Source organism: Arachis ipaensis, chromosome B2 (genome assembly GCF_059453495.1).
Source record: "Arachis ipaensis isolate K30076 ecotype BB chromosome B2, ASM5945349v1, whole genome shotgun sequence".
Taxonomy (NCBI): Eukaryota; Viridiplantae; Streptophyta; class Magnoliopsida; order Fabales; family Fabaceae; genus Arachis; species Arachis ipaensis.
In genome coordinates, this window is record NC_142437.1 from 125141914 (window position 1) to 125160876 (window position 18963).

Sequence of the window (18963 nt, forward strand, 5' to 3'; positions counted from 1 at the left end):
GCTTGTTTTTCTCAATTAGAATATAGTGGATACAAGAATATTGTCACTTTTCTCTTTTTCTTGTTACAACTTATTACAATACTACTGCTTATGCCTTATGACAACCATGATATATACATGGAATTTCGCAGTTGAAGGGTTGATAATTTGGTATTCAATGTAATTTGGTAAAGATTCTTCTTTACAAGTAAGTTTGTCGTAAATTATCATCCAATTATGTATCCCATTCTAGTTATTTCTTTTATATTTTTTTATCGTGGTATATATCTTAGATATATTGTAGTCAATTTTCTAACTCTTCATTAATTGAATGGTTAACGCATAACACTACTTCTACTATACTAAATACTAACTAAACCCTATTTATTTTTTTAATCTAAAATAAAATTTTAAATAGTTTCATAAATAATTTTTTAACTACGCTAGATCTAGGGGTGTAAGTTACCGAACCGGATCGAAAATTACCGCAAACCGAACTGAAAATTACAACAACCGATTTAAAAACTGAAAAAATCGGTTTTTTTTAGTTTTTTTCTGACAAAACTGATCGATTCGGTTTTCGGTTGACTCGATAGAAACTGAACCGAACCAAACCGAACCGAAGATATGCATCCATTTCAATGTTTTAACCATTTTAACCTTTAACCTAACAACAAAAATCTCCAACCCCTAACCATTTCAATGTTTTACTCTTATTATTTCAGTTTATTAACTATTTTAAACCTCTAATTATTGTAATTCATATTTTGCTCATTAGAAATTAAAAATCGAAAAAACCGACCGAACCAAACCGCTGTTGATTCAGTTCGATTCAGTTGTTGTAAAAGCAGCAAACCAAACGGTTGTGTGTCTGTAAGAACCGAACATATCGGTTCGGTTGGTTTTTGTTCCAAAACCGAACCAAACCGAACCGATAACATCCCTAGCTAGATCGGTGTACACCAAAACCAATCATAAAATGAAATATTATACACTAATTAATTTTAGTGATTAATTTTAATATATACTTAATATTTTTGGTAGTTTACATAGAATTGAATGAAAAACTTAAATGCTACCTATTTTTTGCTTTTTGGAAAAAATATTACATTCATTCTTATATGCTAGCTACCTGCCTAGCTCTTACTAGTTGCTACTACCGTGAAAAGGTCATGCATGTGAAGTATATGGCATTATTGTTTTTTGTGCAACATTTACATATATATTCATCAAAGACTCAGATCACAAAAATAAGATGAGATGGTATATCAACCAATCTATCATAAAGATCACAACATACTAGGTACATGCCCAAACAACAAAGGATTTGTGACTCTGTTAGTTTGACATCTCAATTTTCACAAACAGCTGCAACCAAATTCACATGCAGCCTATAAAATGTCACAAGTGAACTAATGCATACAAATTATCACAATCTCATTTCCTTATATAGGTATCTACTCATATTTATTGCAGCTATTAAAAAGAAAATATTAACAAAATTTGCTCAATTTCCCCCTCTGAAACTATGGTGTTATTCAAGATAGCCGGTGCACAAATAGTGCCTGAGATAGATATGTACCCAAATGAAACTATTTTTGATTTGAAAGATAAGATTGAGGAGAAGTTAGGGGTAGGCATACATAGGCAAGCCTTATGGTATCAAGAAACAAAGCTAAAAGATGAAGCACGCATTAGAGACTATGGATTCCATTGTGATACAACACTGATCCTAACCGTTACGCCACTGCCACCGGACCTGAAACTACATGTTCTGGTGAAGTTCAATGGTAGCAATGGTTATGTGAGGGTGAGAGAAACGGATAAGGTAAGCGACCTGCGCAGGAAAGTTGAGAAGTATTGGGCAATTCCTCAACAGTTGTTCGCTCTTCGTCGTTTCAAAGTGGAGATGAAGGATAGTTACCCTCTTAGTGCATATTATGTCACTGATGATTCGGATGTTGAACTCGCCATGTTGCTTCAACCACGTTGATTTAGTAGTGTCGCCCTTGATTTAACACGAGTAGTATTATATGTCGTAAATCATTAAATCTTGTTATCATTATGAAACTATGATATTTAAACAATGAACCATTTATTATTAATGCTAAATACAACAATTATCTGTGGAAACAATATTAACATAAGCCTCACCTTTATAACACTTGGATATTCATTTACCAAACGTCACCTAGCTATTACTGCTATAAAAAAAACGTAGCTAGAAAAAGTGTGCAGGCCATGGTTCTATACAAGCAAGTCTGAGTAAACATCATGACCTTGACTCACCAGACACTGCCTAAGCTTGAACAATGCTCGACTCTCCAACTGACGGACCCTCTCCTTAGACAAACCGAATATTTCTCCGATTTCTGATAAAGATTTCTGTTGGCCATCCTCAATACCAAATCTTAGGCGGATGATCTTCCTTTCCTTTGGGCGTAAGTTACGCAGGAGGCTGAGCACATGCCGTCTCATTAGTTGTTTTTCAACTGTCGTGTTTGGGGTCTCAATTGTGGTGTCTGCTGTAATTTCCTGATATTATAAGAGATAGGTGGTTAATTCTTAATTCTAAATCATTACTATGAGACTTTCCATTTGTTTTTCTATTTTGCAATTATCAACACAAAGATCCTTAGTACAACATTCAACCATTGAAAACGCTGTAAATATTGATGCAACTGCTGCATTTTTTTAAGCTTCATTTTACAGATCTTAAGAAGTAACATGATATCAAAATAAAAATGGCATTAGCTACTACAAAATACCTGGTAAGTTGTAGCTTGGTCTGCCCAGACAGTTTGCTGCATAGAAACCGGATTTCTTGCAACATATAGCAAATGGTCGATTTTCTCTCGCGTAATCCCTACCCTCAATGCTAATTCTTCCTTGGTTGGTTCTAGATTTCCTTCTTGCATGTATAGTTTCTTTGCCTCAGATATCTTTCCTAAAAGGATATATATGTTTTCCTGGATAAACAGAGGAATAGCATTGATGTTTGGGCAACATATCATTTCTAATCAGAAGGCGAAAGCTTAAACTTAGACAACCAAGCTTACGGGCAAACGGATTGTCCGGGAATGTTTGAATATGGCTTTTCGGATTGATTGCCTTATCCACCAGTATGCATAAGTACTGAAACGGCAGCCAACTTGTGGTTTAAACTTCTCAATACTCCTCATTAGACCCATACTTCCCTCCTAAAAGATATGATTGCAGCACTATTAAATTAAAATGGAAACAAGGCTTTACCACGGAGGAAGGAACATGTTTAATTTCTTCAAGATTACCTGTAATAAGTCCTGGAGGCTAAGGCCACGACCCAGATAATTTTTTGCAATATGAACTACCATGCGTAAATTAGCTTGTATCAGCTTTTCTCTGCTTCTGTTACCACAATGAATCTGCATCTGCAGCGTTCGGCAGCTAAGTCCCGTACCCTCAGCCAATTCTACAATAGTTGGTTCCCTCCCAAACTGAGACTGAAGCCTGGTTTTCACTTCTTCTAATCTCATTAAGTCCTATTACATTATGCACATTTAGGTAATATAAAAACGTTAAATACTTAATAGAGCACATCATATGTTAAAAAGAAAGATATTAGGAAATTGAGTGTAACACCTGTATCTGAGAAATCAACTGAGACTCTTCTTCAAGTGTCAAAAGTTGCTTTGTGTCAGGACCCCACAAGAACATGTGCAGGGCATCATTTTGGTTCAGTTCTGCATTTATTTTCTTTTCTACGCGTAGTCTTCCTTGAGCATTATCCTTTCTTGGAAGGTAAGTTTCATCATCCTTAGCTCTAGACTTTGGCGCTTTTCTTTGTTTTGATCGTCTCTCTAGAAGTCGTGTTGACCTCACAGTTTTGTTGCTTCGAAGCGAAGGGACATCCAAACTAGTGTGGAGGAGAATGGAAGAATTTAAGCATTACACTCCAAACAAATTGACCTATAAACATAAACATGAAAATTGTATCAAGGATGTTAGAGTCAACTAAAAAGATAGAACTAACCCAAAATGAAGGGATTCATCATCATCAGCTTTAAGTGATTTCAAGTCTTCAACTACTGAGGCCGCTTGTTTTGATGCTGACAACGCTTTCATAGCAAGAGAAACTGCATTACATTGCAAGTCATCTGCCAGCCTCTCAGAGTCAAGAGCGACACGTTCTGTAGTCAAAGAGGCAGCAATTTCTTCTATTCCCGAAGAACTCAATCTACAATAGACCATTTATACACCAAGGTCTTCATTAATTTTGAGACAAAAAGCAATAGCAGCTCCGAGCTTGCCAATTCAAAATTTTCTCATTCTAATTCTTGAGAAGCTTATCCCAATAAATTACACAAATTTGAGAAGCATAAACAAACACAACCTAAACATAAAAGATTGAAAAAGAAATTTCATATCTTACATGTTCTGTAAATGAGACCAAACATGCAATTGCTTCCTAAAATCATGCACTAATTGATCAGCAGTGGCAGTGGCAGTGTCATTCTCTTCATCAACCAGGGCACTATCCATCTGCCTCACATTTAATTTTAAGAACAAGTCAGTGAATTTTATGTAACCAGAAGGGATCATTACATTATACCCAAATGTAAAAGTATATCAACAAAATCTAGACCTGAGACGTCTTTTCGTCCTTATACATGTGCAAAAGAGATTTATATTCATCACGCGGCTCTTGTAAAAGAACCGAGGTAGGAAATTGCTGTGCTGAAATGCTAGAAGAACAAGAGGAAAATGTGAGGCCGACCTGTTCGCGGAGAGTCAAAACTGCACATTAAAGAGCACAAGCATGTAAGAAGACAATTTCAACTCACACAAATGCATTAGGAGTAAATCAAAAAGGAAGCTTTAGGTGAAAATTAGGAGTAAATCACATCCACAAATTAGCAAAATCAAATGCATTAAGACACTTGCAAATTGAACCGAGTCAATTATTTCTCTCTTTTCACTTAACAGTCAACACAATAGCCAAGATGGCACAAATAGAGCAAGGGTTCTTGAGCTCCAGCAGAACAAATAGAAAATGCACATTGCATAAATTAAACTAGCATTGGTAAATTAAAGTACAGAGATCAGGGAAACACTGAAGTAAGTAATAGTAAGAACTAAGAAGACAAAAATAACACTAACATAGATTACTAGCTTTTTGTTTCACCCTTAAGATAACACTAACATTGATTCCTATCCTCAAACAACAAAACATTAAGATGTTGCTTTCAGAATATAATATATATGTGGAATTCAGAATGTAAATTGACATAGCAACTGAATTGTGATAAACAGTACCTGGAGGAGAAGAAGGAGGTGAATTGTTGCAATGAAAAGCTCTAGAAGGAAAAGGTGAAGAGGAACAAAACATGTTTGTTACAGATTCCATAACTGAAACTGAAAGTACTAAGAAATCATATCATAGTACTAAACTACTAGTAGTAGTAGTATGTAGTAAGTTGGATTGTGTTGTGGATTCATTCATTGTGTTGAAGTAGAAGTAGAAGCTGTATGTGAGTATTGTGTTATGGATAATATAGATAAAGCAGAAGCTGAAGTCTTCGTAGCTTATTTCAGACCTCAGATTTTGCTCTTCTATTTTGTTTCAACGGATTAGGTTGTTCTTTTTTTCATTAATGCCTATGAATCATGATGACGATGATACAAAATCTTCCATTGGGCTTATTTTGGGCCACCCTTATGGGCCTTTTCTTCACTGTTGAATGTGGGCTTTTTTTTCATGCATTTTTGTTAGTTTAATTAAAAATTGCTTGAATATTTATCACTTCCCCAATTCATTATATATTTAGTACTATTAGATTTTAATATATATGTTATATTAAATTAAGTTAGATTAATGTATTTAAATATAAATTTAATTTTAATATAGTATTAATATAAACAAAATTTATATGTATTTAATTATATACTATTATGGGAATAAAAATAACTATCTTTCATCTATATTATTTAAATAATTATCGAAAAGAGAATTGGTATAGCTAAATGAAGGTGTAAAAGATTTTGACTAGTGCAAATCACTTTTAGTTAATCTAATTATACAAGTATTACTAATTTTTAGCACAAGTAAAATGATTTTGTGAAAGAGATGGGACAGTTGGGACATAGGAAAGCGTGGAGTTCAGGTGGTTTTGTCTCAGGTTTGGTGAGTCAACTGACATGTTGACCATTTGGGAAATTGTGATGCAAACAACATTAGTAAATTTTAAGTAACCTTATCCTCTGGTACATTTCATCATTCGTACAGTTTTTTATACTTATAATAAGGAAGTGGAACATGTTACACCTTCACAATAGTACTTACATGATACTTGCACTTTAAAATATGGATGTAGTTATGTATATTTGTTAATATTATTATCAGTAAAAAAAATTAAAAATTATTTTTAGTAAATTTAATTTTATATTTTTACATAAAAGCCTGTAATTAATAATAATAAATTTAATTATTTAAAATTATTTTTTATAGACGATAAGACAATTGAGTAAAGAGTCCAAGCTTTTAAAATTATATTTGAAATAAAAAAAGATATATTCCCAATTGTGTTTAACGAAAACAAGAGTAAGAGAAGAACTAAAACGGAAGTATTTTAATGGTTTGAGATTCACCAAACTTATTTGGAAAAATAAATCCATTTTCATTAATACTATTCAAATCCAAATCTGCTGTCCAGCATCTAGAATTAAAAAATTCATCTGATCCTACTAATATCCATGTAATGTGATTATGGACATATTGTCTTGCTCCTTTTAGCTAGAATGACCTTGTATTTGTTGTATGCAACACTTTTTCTTCTCGTTTTTTAAAATCAGTTACCAAATAAAATGTGTATAAATATCAATGCAAAAATGAGATGTGAATATTAAAAATTAATGACTAAATCAGTTATTATATATTTATATATAAATGTATATATTGTTTAACTCATTTTTAATATATATTTTATATTAATAATTAATTTAATAATTAATTTTTAATATATATTTAATATAGTTAATATTAATGTGTATAAATATATAATTTATTTTTAAATACAATTTTTAACAGAGTTTTGTTATAAAGAGGAGTAAAAAAAAAAAAACTGTGAGGCCCACTGGACAGGACCCACAGGCCTGAATTGAAGGGAGGTATATAAACATTATCTCCCCTTTTGTGGGGTCACTGGAATCCAATCCATCATCATCGTCTCACTTTCACTTTTCAATCCCCTTCTCTCTCTAAAACCCTAAAAATCTCACCTTTTTCCCCCTTCAAATAACATGAGCTCCGAAATAGTTCTCCATCAGCAATTTCCCCAATCAGAACCTCTTCCCATTTCCTCCACCGTCACCACCACAACCACTCCCACCGGCGTCGCCCTCAGAAAATCCTCCGGCGCCGGCGCATTATCCACGACTTCATCACGCTCCAACAAGGACCGCCACACCAAGGTCAACGGCCGCGGCCGCCGCGTTCGCATGCCGCCGCTCTGCGCCGCCCGGATCTTTCAGCTCACACGCGAGCTCGGCCACCGCTCCGACGGCGAAACCATCGAGTGGCTCCTCCGCCACGCTGAGCCATCCATCATCGCCGCAACCGGCACAGGTACCGTCCCTGCCGCTCCGGTCTCTTCCTCCGCCGCCGCCGTCACATCCTCAGCTCCCTCTGTCTCGTGCCGTGTCCAGCCGTCTGCATCCGCCACCCCGCCGATGGTCTGCGCCGGTGGGAGTCAGTGGCCGAGCTGCCGACTCGACCTCTGCCAGCCTCCTCCAGGAATGGAGTACGCCTCGGTGAACGGTCACCGATACATGCCGTTCACGTCGTTGCTGTTGCAGCCGGCCACGGCGGATGAATCGCAGCACGAGGAGGCTCTCAGCGATCAATGATAATAAGAGCTTTTTAATTTTTATTTTTTAGCTTCGGAGCGTACGAGATTACTATGTGGATGTTTTTGTGGGTTTTAGATTTTAGGGCTTCTTTTTAAATGATTTTATTTTAAGGTTAGTTTTTAGAGTTTGGGTGGGGATCAATGTTAGACAATGTTAGAGGTGTTTGGCTACTACTATTGCTAGTGTCTTTCTTATTATTTGTTTTTTTTTTTTTTATTGTTTCCTTATCTTACATAAAGAAGGGTAAGATACTAAGATAGCTATGTAAATGATTTAAAAACCTTATGAATATAATGATTATTTATTAATATGAACATCCGAAGTGAACCATCTATCTATTCTTTGGAGCTCTTTTTAAGATTTGAATTGAAGAAAATAGGAAGATCTGTTATGATGCTATATATATATATATTTGAATGAATCCGTGGACCAATGTGAAAACAAACTAGTACGAATCAATCATTCACCTTATACACCTTTTAACCCTTCATATATTTAAGACCTACCAAAAACATAAAATAAGGACTATTTATCAATTTGATTTCATCCAGGAAGTATCCAAAATGTGAAATGTTCATAGGTGCAAGCCCAGATTATATTGTTAATAAGGAGGAAAATCAAATTGATTTATTCAGAAATGTGGCACATGAAGGTTATACTATAGCACCACAAAAAGTTCTTGCTCCTGTACAACGAGAAATACTTATATGGTTTTGGAGCACATTTATTACATATTTTGTGATCATCTATAATTCTTTGTTCTGGGTATATTCGTATAGTATTAAACTTTTAAACATTGTAATGTTCCTAAAATATGCATTAACTGTGCTCAAAGCATGCAATGATTTCTCCTGAGGCGACCCTTAGATGATGAATTTGTATACAGAAATCCATTGGTCTAAAAAGGAGAGTGGCACCAAATAATTTGTTGCTACACAATCTTAATGCCTAGTCCCAAAGTTCCACCACCTTTTCTTCCTTCTTGATTCAATTGAAGGTATATCTGGATCAATAGTTTAATACAATATATGTTAAGCTTGGCCATTCATAGTAATTTAATTCCATAAAATCCCAAGTAATTTGATCAAATTCTGATCCAAAAGGATGAAAGTTTTGTTAAAAATGTACCTCCTTGAGGATAGATTGAGTTGTAATGCACCTCTGCCCAAAAGCTGAGGAAAATCACTGCAATAAAAACACAATATTGCCTTAAAAAAAGAGGTCCTAAAATAAATATTGCCTTAAAAAAATGGAAAATTGTTAATACAATATGTTGTTCAATGATGGCAATTTATTCAAACAATTAACACATCTAGGTTTCTCGATTTCTACATAAGGAAAATCCATGCAATAGAAACAGACAGAAGAATATAAACGTTGCATTTAGAATCATTTGCTATTTCTGAAGTACCATTGAGGTCGAAAACTATGTCGAATTGTTCGGAAAGATTTTAAGAAACAACGTGAGATGAAGAGAATTAAGAATAATATCTTACCTCCTTTTTGTTTCTCAAAATGAGGAACAATCTCTATGCAACAAGTATCCTTGAAAGAAGTCATCACAAAAATTCTTACACAATACTGAAAAAATAAAACACAAGGAACAAAATTTCAGAGCTGCGCAATAGTAAGTAAAAATGCATATCACACCACTGGTAACTTCAAGTATTATTATGAACTTCACAATGATTGAAATTTTATGAATGGTTTCTTTCAAAAAGGATTCATCCTGTGTTCTAGTGTCATGGTCGAATAATGTTTAAAAATCGGTAACTGGCGCATTTTATCAAGTAGGAATGACAATTTGGTTGCTGCCAGGCAAATTGAGCATTCAATCTCTAGAAGAGTTAGAAATGAAAATATGTCATAATAATTGTTAATCATGAAGAAACTTGAAAACTCCAAGCCTCAACTACATTAAAGTTCAAATGGTCAAAGTACTAATTCATGAAAACTTTGGCCAAGCAAATATCTGTCACAGTGGAACATAAATATTGAAGTTGCAAGACTAATACCGAATCTGCAGCCGCTTGAAGAGTGACATGATCACCCCATTCACCACTCCTGGTTTCATTAACAATTTAAGTAAAAGGAGTTATTGGTTACCCTTGAAGAAATTATAGAGGAAGAAACTGGATTCTTACTTAGACATCTTCTCCAAATAAGCACCATATTCCATGGGAACATATCCCTCGTAAATCTCTCGATGTGATCTCAGCTGGTTCACAACTTCTTGTCTCACAAGATCATGGTGATCAGGCGTGTTATATAGTTGATCGGATAATGCACGAAACTGGTCAGGAATTTAAAATATTTTACTATTTGAAATATGGAAGATGTTATCTAACATTGAATGAACATTAAAATTAAAGCATCATACCTGACAATTGCCATCACCTTGAACCTGATGCTCCACAAAGTCGAATAACTGCAATCTGTTTAAAAGTATCAATACATATGGCATGTTGAGTATATGCCTAATAAAAGACAATGTTACACAAAATGAATTGTTCTGTCAGCCAGTCTAAACTTATTTTTTCTTTCTTTTTTTAAACTGAAATACACTTCCTGAAATTTCATATCCAACCAAACCACTCTATTGATGTTGGGTGTGATTAGAATATTGTGTAAAGGATAGAATTTGAAAATCAACCACATACTCGTAGTTGATATATGACCATGACAAATAAAATAGATCAAAGGTAGTATACCTATCTAGAAGCCTCTGATGATCCGAAGTTGCTTCATCAATAGAAGGAATTTCTCCATTTATTCTTGGAACATGCTACACAATAGTGGAAAAGCAATTTTAAAATCATATCCTATTAACATACAAATTTCATCATGAGGGTAAGAAAATTAACAGGGAATAGTATTTCTTAAACTGAGGGATTGGACAAACCAACATGTTAAAAATTACCACTAACTCAAACCAGAAGTAGGAATAACTGCTTCCAAATTCCACAATAAAACTTAGCAACAATCGTTTGAACTGAATTTCAACCTTGACATCAATTAAGCTAACAAGTTAAAAAGCATAGTTGTTTATTACTAAAATGAACATCCAAAGGCACTGTGATTTTATTTAATTGATACACTAGGTGATTCAAAAATGAATCCACACAAGCATGAGAAGAAACACATACACGAATTGGATCCATCTGACTCAATCTCTTCTCAATTTCATCATCAAAGGGATATTTGTCTGTTTGCTCCAATGAGTATCCTGTCACTTCATGAGGACTATAACATGAATAAGAAGTTCCTACGCCATTAACTTCTTCGTGAGTATAGTCATGACCTGCATAAATAACATATCTGAATAAACTAATCAACTTCATTCAACAAGAAAAACATCTAACATGAACAAGCACAAGTCCTTTAACCATACCTGGCGTACAATAGTTCCCGGTTGGTGTATTAGGCCAATAATCAGATACAGGGAACTGCTGTTCTTCTGCTTGCGACTGTCTTGATTGCTCAGCAATCTGTAGCTGTTGAAACTCTTCCTGAAGAGTACGTGCAATGATCTCATCATTCTCCACTTGGTTACTTTCTTCGGCATCATAATGGCTATGGAAGGAGCAGTCTCCAATATAGGGATCATAATGGCTATGGTAGCAGTGTTCAGTATAGGCATCACCATTATCATATTGATAAGCATTACTATAGTATCCAGGACAGTAACCATTGTCACCATCAAGAAAATCAATACCCCACTGAATAACATCCGAATGCTCATATAAACCCATTTTCAAGTAGTAACAGAAAGATCTGAAAAGTCTTCTATAAATGTTGAAATGATTTTGTAGCAGCAAAATAATACACCTGCCAAAATAAGCTTGAACATTAAGAGTTTGAAGCTTCAGCTGTAATAATTAATGAATACAAAGACATGCTATTCATGAAAATACTTATGACATGTGCTATAATCATTAAACCAGATATTATGAGTCAAATTAACTACATCATAAGCTATTTATTTATTTAAAAAGAAAAAAAAAAGCAATAAAATACAGGCACAAATTCTTCCTCTCAAAGTTTAAAGTTAAAACACAAAATCAGGAACCATTAATCATCTATTTCATTGATTGTTTTTGAGATCAAGCATCTTTGCCGTACATATCCTCCTAAACTTCCACCAACACTCAAAGTCAACTTCACAAATTCTCTTTACCTTAAAATTTGATCCTCTTTAACCAAAACTATCACTTACAGTCTCTATATGCTACAAAAGGAAAATACAATATTCACAAACTTCTTATTCCTATTGACTCCATTTCTACATCACACAACTTCAATATCAACAAAATAAACCATGATAGAAATTTGAGGTGACCTCACAAAAACAAAATGAATAAAATACACAAATAAGAAAAAGAAAATCCAAAGTCTACCTTGAGACTAATCCTTATGAGTTGTGCCAATCCAAAACGAACCCAAATAAGCTCAAAAAGGAAAGGTTCCAACTTTGCAACACAAACAACAAATGATCCAATAACAACAGCACCCACAGACTGAGCAGCATAACCAATCAACTAAGAAAACTTTTTATATATATAAAAAAAGTAACATGTTTGAGAAGCTTCCGTACCTTGGATTCAGCTCCAACCCAGCTCAGAAAAACTCCAAGTCCTGTTTATCCAAGGGACCTTCACAGAAAACCACTGTGTAGTTATGAAAAATTACAAAGGAAGATGGCTATGAGCCTATGACCATACGATGCGTTGAACATTCATATTGATGGTGTTTTGAGCTAACAAAAATAGGACATAAAAGTGTGTACTTGAAGCCTTTATATACAGTTTGCCACGCCGTTAAATGTCGAACACCTTCGTTGGTTTTGTACTATTTTGAAGAAAAAAAAAATCACAACTTTTCTGATTTTAGCGGCATTTTCCTTAGAATCCTAAAATTTATAACATTAAAATCTTAGAATCTCCGACCCAAATGACTACTTATGATGCTTAAAGCATCAAAATCAAATTTTGTGGTTGGAAACTTCAATCATCTGCATCATTGAACGTTGGATATGAGGGAATGAGAGAACGTACGGTTCAGATTGATTACTGAGTGATGAAGGTACCAAAATCAACGGCTGCGATTGGTGGAGGATTGTCCAATAAATTGATGTGGGAATTGAGAAGATACAATTTTTCAAAATAAATATAAATAAAGAATATATCAGAATGAAAAAGTTATGATTATTATCGTTTAAAAATGAGTTATAAATTTTTGACAATTTTCAATAATTAAAATATTATGATGATATATAGATTAAAATATACTACAATATAAATTTAAGATGATAGTGACTAATACAATAATATAATAACATGATTATACATAATCTGATAACTAATATATGAATTTAGGTTGTCCATGACAAAAAACTTAAGTCCATAAAATTAATTCATTTGTTTTTTCCATGAAACGTGACCTTCGAAGCATGCAACCTAGCTTGCAGGTTTTGGTTGTTTTTTTATTACGAGTCTTTTTCTATAATTACATATAGAAACCTAATAAAGACGGCTTTTTGGAATGATTAAGGTCAGAAAAATCCAGCTCATAGTAATGGACTAATTGTGCCACAAAAACTTGTTACCTAAGTTATATATTACACATTAGTTTTTATTTTATTTTATTTTATGAACTTCAATATAAATAGTTAAATACGCGTGTGATGCACTAAAGGTTTTAATTAGTTTTCTATAATTAAACCTATTTTTTGGAGTGTCACATTCAGGTGGCTCATTTTTTCGGTTATGAAAACCACGAATGTGTTGTGCTTGATTATGAACTTTTAAAGTGTTAGATTAATGTGTGGGGCAATTTTTTTTGAGTTACAATGTAAAGAATTCGGACTATACGAATTGTGTGTATGAAAAAGGTGATAATCAAGTTGGAGGGTCCAAATTGTAAGTAAAGAAATTTTGAATTTTCGACAAAACAAATTGGACCATGTGTGTTCTATGTATAATTAATTTTTTTTTAGAAATCTGTGTTGTTGGAGCAAATCGGACCGTCCAACAAAACCTTCCCCACTCATACTGTTTGATTTCTCTTCTGCTGACACCACATACATGTAAAGCACACCTACACTCTATAACAGTCTTATCCCATTTTTACCTCCATAATAAAATTAAAAAGTACATTCTGGTACAGAGTATTCACATTTTTTTAGTGATAGAGGTTATTCTTTATATTTATTATGAGGCAAATTTAGTAATTATTAGTAAATAATAATAGTTGTCTTCTTTATTCTATTTTATTTTGATTTCCCAAAATTAATTATAGGGATTTTCTTTATTTAATAATTTTCTGCCACCACAATAATCCAATAGTTATTATAGTCAAGCATTTTATTATGCATATCCTTATCCTATCCGATTCAGTCAAATATTTTGTTCCAATCCAATCCTTCTCTTCAACCTCCACCATAAAATTTCTACACATATTTTCTACCCCTCAAATCACTCAAAGAAAAGAAAAAGCCACCATTTTATTGGCTTTATTCATGCAATAAAATAATTTAGATTGAAAATAAATCCCGTGTGATCTTAACGTCAGAGTTGATGTTTACACATCTTTGACATAATACACACAGATATAAACAAGTTGGATGATGAGTGGAATATATTTTATATGATATAATAATGATGCTAGAAGACATAGCTAAAACTTTCATGTTAATATTGAATCTTATTATTACGGTCTTTAATTTACAAAATAAGGTTAGTTTTATGATGGTTATTTAGTTGGTGTAATTCACCAAAATGAATGGCTGAAATGATATATAAAAATCATAATCTGTAAAAAAACTCATAAATTCATATATTGTTTTTTTTTTTAACTTACAAAAAATTTAAACCCATATTCATGAAACTAACCTGTAAAATCTATACAAATCAAATAGAAATTATGATCGAGTTTCTTTGAGGTATACAAAAAATAGATTATCTATATAATATTTCTTTACATATAACTCAACTCATTCAATAATGTACAATTATACATCCATATGGAGTGAAAATTACATCCAAAATTACATCCATGTCTCAGAAACATTGGTAGAGTAGCATCCTTAGAATTTTATAAAATTTCTTGAACAATGCAAGCTAAGCTAGAAACCACTCATATGGTAAGTGTAGAACTTTATAGCAGCTATGTACACTTTGTTAGAGGAGATGATGAAGAGTAACAAAGAAAATGTTGCCTCAAATTCATAGGGTTATTTGATTGGCTTAAAAGCTAAGAATATAATAATCAACATGCTCTTATAACCTTTGGTCTCCACATCCTAAACCAATTACTACAATCTGCAGATTTTGTGTCCATAATGAACCTTTTCTTCTTGTTTATTTCAGTGTCATGGGAAGCTTCTATTGATTCTACAAAGCTCAATGGTGCCTGTGGATTGGCATTTACATAAGAATCCATGATCCGGTTCAGCATTTCTAACACCTCACTCATCTTAGGCCGGTTCTTCGGATTTCTAACCAAGCATCGGTTAGCTACTCTGGCTAGTCTCACAGCCGAATTTAAGAGGTGCTTCCTCTCAAGTCTTGGATCCAATATTATTTGAAATTTCCTACTATCTGAGAGGTATGGCCTTATCCATTCCAACAGATTCTGCTCGGCCTTGGGCCGGTTCCTATCGATGGGGCGCCTGCCGGTAATGAGTTCATAAAGGAAGACACCGTAGCTCCATACATCACTCTTTGAGGTGAGTCGGCCGGTTTGAACATATTCAGGAGCTGCATACCCCATTGTTCCTACTACCTGATTGACACACCAACCATTTAAGAATATTTGTTATTGTTAAAGATATAATTATTTATGTATCTTCTCTGTTTCTGCTTATGCAAAGATCAAAATCAATAAAATCTCTGTTTATGGTGAAGAGTGGATTAAATATATGAAATTGTAGGTTGATAAACATGGCCATACCGCAGTTGAGACATGAGTTAATCCATCAGATGGTCCCAATCTTGCTAAACCAAAGTCAGATAGCTTTGCATTCCACTCCTCATCCAGAAGGATATTTGAAGATTTGAAATCTCTGAAAATTATCTAAATAGGCCACACATAGATAGTTAGCACAAGAACTACAAGATGCATAACACATTTGACTATCTTTCAGTTTAGCTAGTTACTGCTTCATTTTGGTCCTTGACTTTGTATATGAGACATTATATGCTTACAAAGTTGCGGACCAAAGTGAAAAATTTACACAATGGGAAATTATATGCTATATATTTGGCTATACCTGAAAATCCATTTCCTCATGCAGGTATGTTAAGCCACGAGCTGCATCTTGAGCTATCTTCAATCTCATGCTCCATGGCAGAGGAGTCTCTGATCTAGGGGATAAATGATGTTCAACACTTCTTTTTGGCATGTATTCGTAAACTAGAAGCCGCTGGATTCCTCTTTCGTCGTCTTCAGCACAGTATCCAACTAGTTTCACAAGATTAGGATGCTCAACTATGCCTAGAACATTCACTTCTGTGACCCATTCCCTATGACCCTATAAAGCCAAAAAGATAATAACACAAGGTTAACACATTGTGAATTTGTGATGAACAGAAATAAAGCCTCAGAAACCTTTAACATCAGAGCTAGCTTTTCGGGTTGAATTAGACCTGCTCAATTCTAATAACATAATTGCAATCTTGTATAGCAGGCAGGGAATCTTAGTAAGCCCATTATTGTAACTTCTAATATTGTTCTACTTTAAGCAACTTAGTGAAAGTTCAATTACTAAGCCCTAGATATCAAAACACATCAAAATGCCATACACAATGAATCCAAATACATATATATATACATAACAACAACCAAATTTGTATAACTTTGAAGAGGTGAAATAGAGGTAAGATAAGAAGTTAAAAAGCCTTGCCTGAATCCCTCTTTTACCAAGTTGTTTGACTGCAACTTCAATTTTTCTTGAAGGATCATCAGCACTCTTGATAAGTCCCTTGTAGACACACCCGAACCCACCCTCTCCAAGCATAACGGACCGGCTGAAATTCTTCGTGGCTGATTTCAGCTCGGATACAGAGAATACTCTGAGGTTGCTGGGTCTCTGTGACATACTTGGAAATGCATTCCTCCTGAAGGAATCTGTGCTGTTGTCTGAGACATCCTGAGAATTCAATTCGGAACCAGATCTCTTCATCTCACCCTCAACATAAGTAGACATGTTGGACCGACCCGAAAGCGATAGAAAGTTCTTAGGATCATCCTTTTTCTCTCCATAGTTAAATGGAAAACACTTCATTGCAAATTAAACTTGACTGGAGCTGGACTGCATTTTCAGAACAGTGAAGGAAAAATTGAGAAACATACATAAAAGGTCATTGAGAAGAAAGATAACACCTTCAATTAAAGATATAAAGGTCACAGCTTAAGGAAATATCTCAAAGACTTCAACAATTTATGAAGGACAACTAATTTTCCCTAAATTTCTTCATTGAAAATGCAACATGGCATCCAAAATTGAATGTCACAGATATATGATGAAGAATATATATATACCACTAACTCAGAGAGAGGGGGGAAAAGAACAAGCATTTGCATTAAGACATTAACCAACCTATCATAATTCACAGCAGCTCTAATTTTCAGATAACCAAAGCATAAATTCGGTTAAGAAATGAAATATGGTCATCATTCAAAGATCCAACCTACTTGAAGTAAGCCAATTGTTTATTAGGACAATCTAATGAGTTAATTTCAAAACCCAAAAACAAGTCACAAAATAAGAACGGCATATGTATCTTCAAATCCAAAATAAGTTGCCCCTAAACAGATAAAAGGAAAAGATAGAAACTTTCATGAAAATGAAACTCACCTCGAATCCTAAAAATACTGAATCAGATATAGTTTGATCACAAAGAAAGCTTCAGCTTGTGGGAGCTAAACAAAGTGACAAAGTTCCCTTTTTTTTTTCAGCAGTGAGATTCTGAGAAGAGCCTCTTCAAGTCATGGCCTCCACATGAATAGAAAGACTCCACGTTGATACTTGAGAGGTTGCATAGGATGCAGGTTCAGCTCACCAACCAAAATGAGAAGCCAAATGAAGGAATGAAAAAACAACCTCAATTAATGTTTTTTTCAATGCAAATAGTATATATAATAATTTCAGTTTGTGTAATGTGAAAGTGTCTTTGGAATATGAGAGACCAAGTAAAAGGAGGGAAGAAAGGGCAGAAACAGCTTAGTTTTGTTGTTAAATTGGAGAGAGAAAAGGATCAATGAATCTATGTGGCGCTCACATGCCCCTTGCTTTGTCTCTTTCTATGGATTTGGACACTCTCATGTGTGTTAGTTAGTTGCAGTAGTACTAGTAATAATGTAATATACACTACTATCTTCGGTAGATTCTAGGTAACACCTAACTCAAATCAAAAGTGCTTATAGTTCAGGAAACATTTCAAGTGCACCGCGGAGTACTGGTGCCAAGTTATTTTAACCGTTGATTTCAATTAATATATATTATATATATTTTTTATAATTCAGATTAACGGTTAAAATAACTGGTGCATTGGTACTCTCGATGCACTTGAAATGTTTCTTATAGTTTATACATAAAAGTGCAAGTAAAGAATTTAGATTATCCAAAGTAAAATGAGAAGTTAATTTTTATTAATTTATAATTTTCATAAATATATATTTTCTTATCTTAATCTAAAATTAATTAATTATTTATTTTACTAACTCTATTAAGTTTTTCACTTTAAAGATCTATATTTAACTCAATGAAATTAAAAGTGTGAATTTTTTTCATGTTAACAATGGAAAGAACGAGGAAAGAGGGATGATTAACGAGGGCTTTCGCCTCAAAGTGGAGCCTAGATAGGAAGCTTCATGGACGTTTCCATGGTTGACCAGAGTCTTTGACTTTGAATACAAGTAATGAAGGGTTAAATCAATGACTTCATGTTTGATTATATCATTTACATGATTGCGCATTGGTGTTGGAGAACGGTTTAATTTCACGTGTTACATATGAACTTTTTTTTTTACTATGCTATGTCTATTTTTTTTCTTAAATTACTTTAATTAACATATATTTATGAACATTATTTAAAT

General features: G+C 33.8%; 4 protein-coding genes across 4 annotated transcripts; 1 reads left to right on the plus strand and 3 right to left on the minus strand.

Annotated features, from left to right (window-relative positions):
• Positions 1 to 2057: 2057 nt before the first annotated feature.
• LOC107626483 (RNA polymerase sigma factor sigF, chloroplastic) lies at positions 2058 to 5614 on the minus strand. Its single transcript, XM_016329370.3, has 9 exons — positions 5275 to 5614; positions 4604 to 4755; positions 4391 to 4500; positions 3992 to 4195; positions 3601 to 3874; positions 3270 to 3500; positions 3039 to 3179; positions 2748 to 2948; positions 2058 to 2514 (listed from the first exon to the last, which is right to left on the minus strand). The coding sequence occupies exons 1-9, from the start codon at positions 5363 to 5365 to the stop codon at positions 2227 to 2229; spliced, it is 1692 nt and encodes a 563-aa protein (XP_016184856.1). The 5' UTR covers positions 5366 to 5614; the 3' UTR covers positions 2058 to 2226.
• Positions 5615 to 7157: 1543 nt separating this feature from the next.
• On the plus strand, positions 7158 to 8176 carry LOC107628082 (transcription factor TCP11-like). Its single transcript, XM_088504361.1, has one exon. It carries the CDS (start codon positions 7258 to 7260, stop codon positions 7861 to 7863), a length of 606 nt encoding a protein of 201 aa, XP_088360487.1. The 5' UTR covers positions 7158 to 7257; the 3' UTR covers positions 7864 to 8176.
• Positions 8177 to 8464: 288 nt separating this feature from the next.
• On the minus strand, positions 8465 to 12879 carry LOC107626484 (OVARIAN TUMOR DOMAIN-containing deubiquitinating enzyme 12). Its single transcript, XM_016329372.3, has 10 exons — positions 12461 to 12879; positions 11258 to 11694; positions 11013 to 11167; positions 10578 to 10651; positions 10247 to 10301; positions 10011 to 10159; positions 9882 to 9930; positions 9363 to 9447; positions 8995 to 9051; positions 8465 to 8869 (listed from the first exon to the last, which is right to left on the minus strand). The coding sequence occupies exons 2-10, from the start codon at positions 11616 to 11618 to the stop codon at positions 8808 to 8810; spliced, it is 1047 nt and encodes a 348-aa protein (XP_016184858.1). The 5' UTR covers positions 11619 to 11694; positions 12461 to 12879; the 3' UTR covers positions 8465 to 8807.
• Positions 12880 to 14796: 1917 nt separating this feature from the next.
• LOC107626485 (serine/threonine-protein kinase PCRK1) lies at positions 14797 to 18263 on the minus strand. The gene is made up of 5 exons (XM_016329373.3): positions 17723 to 18263; positions 16769 to 17176; positions 16136 to 16396; positions 15817 to 15939; positions 14797 to 15648 (listed from the first exon to the last, which is right to left on the minus strand). The coding sequence occupies exons 2-5, from the start codon at positions 17147 to 17149 to the stop codon at positions 15133 to 15135; spliced, it is 1281 nt and encodes a 426-aa protein (XP_016184859.2). The 5' UTR covers positions 17150 to 17176; positions 17723 to 18263; the 3' UTR covers positions 14797 to 15132.
• Positions 18264 to 18963: the final 700 nt, after the last annotated feature.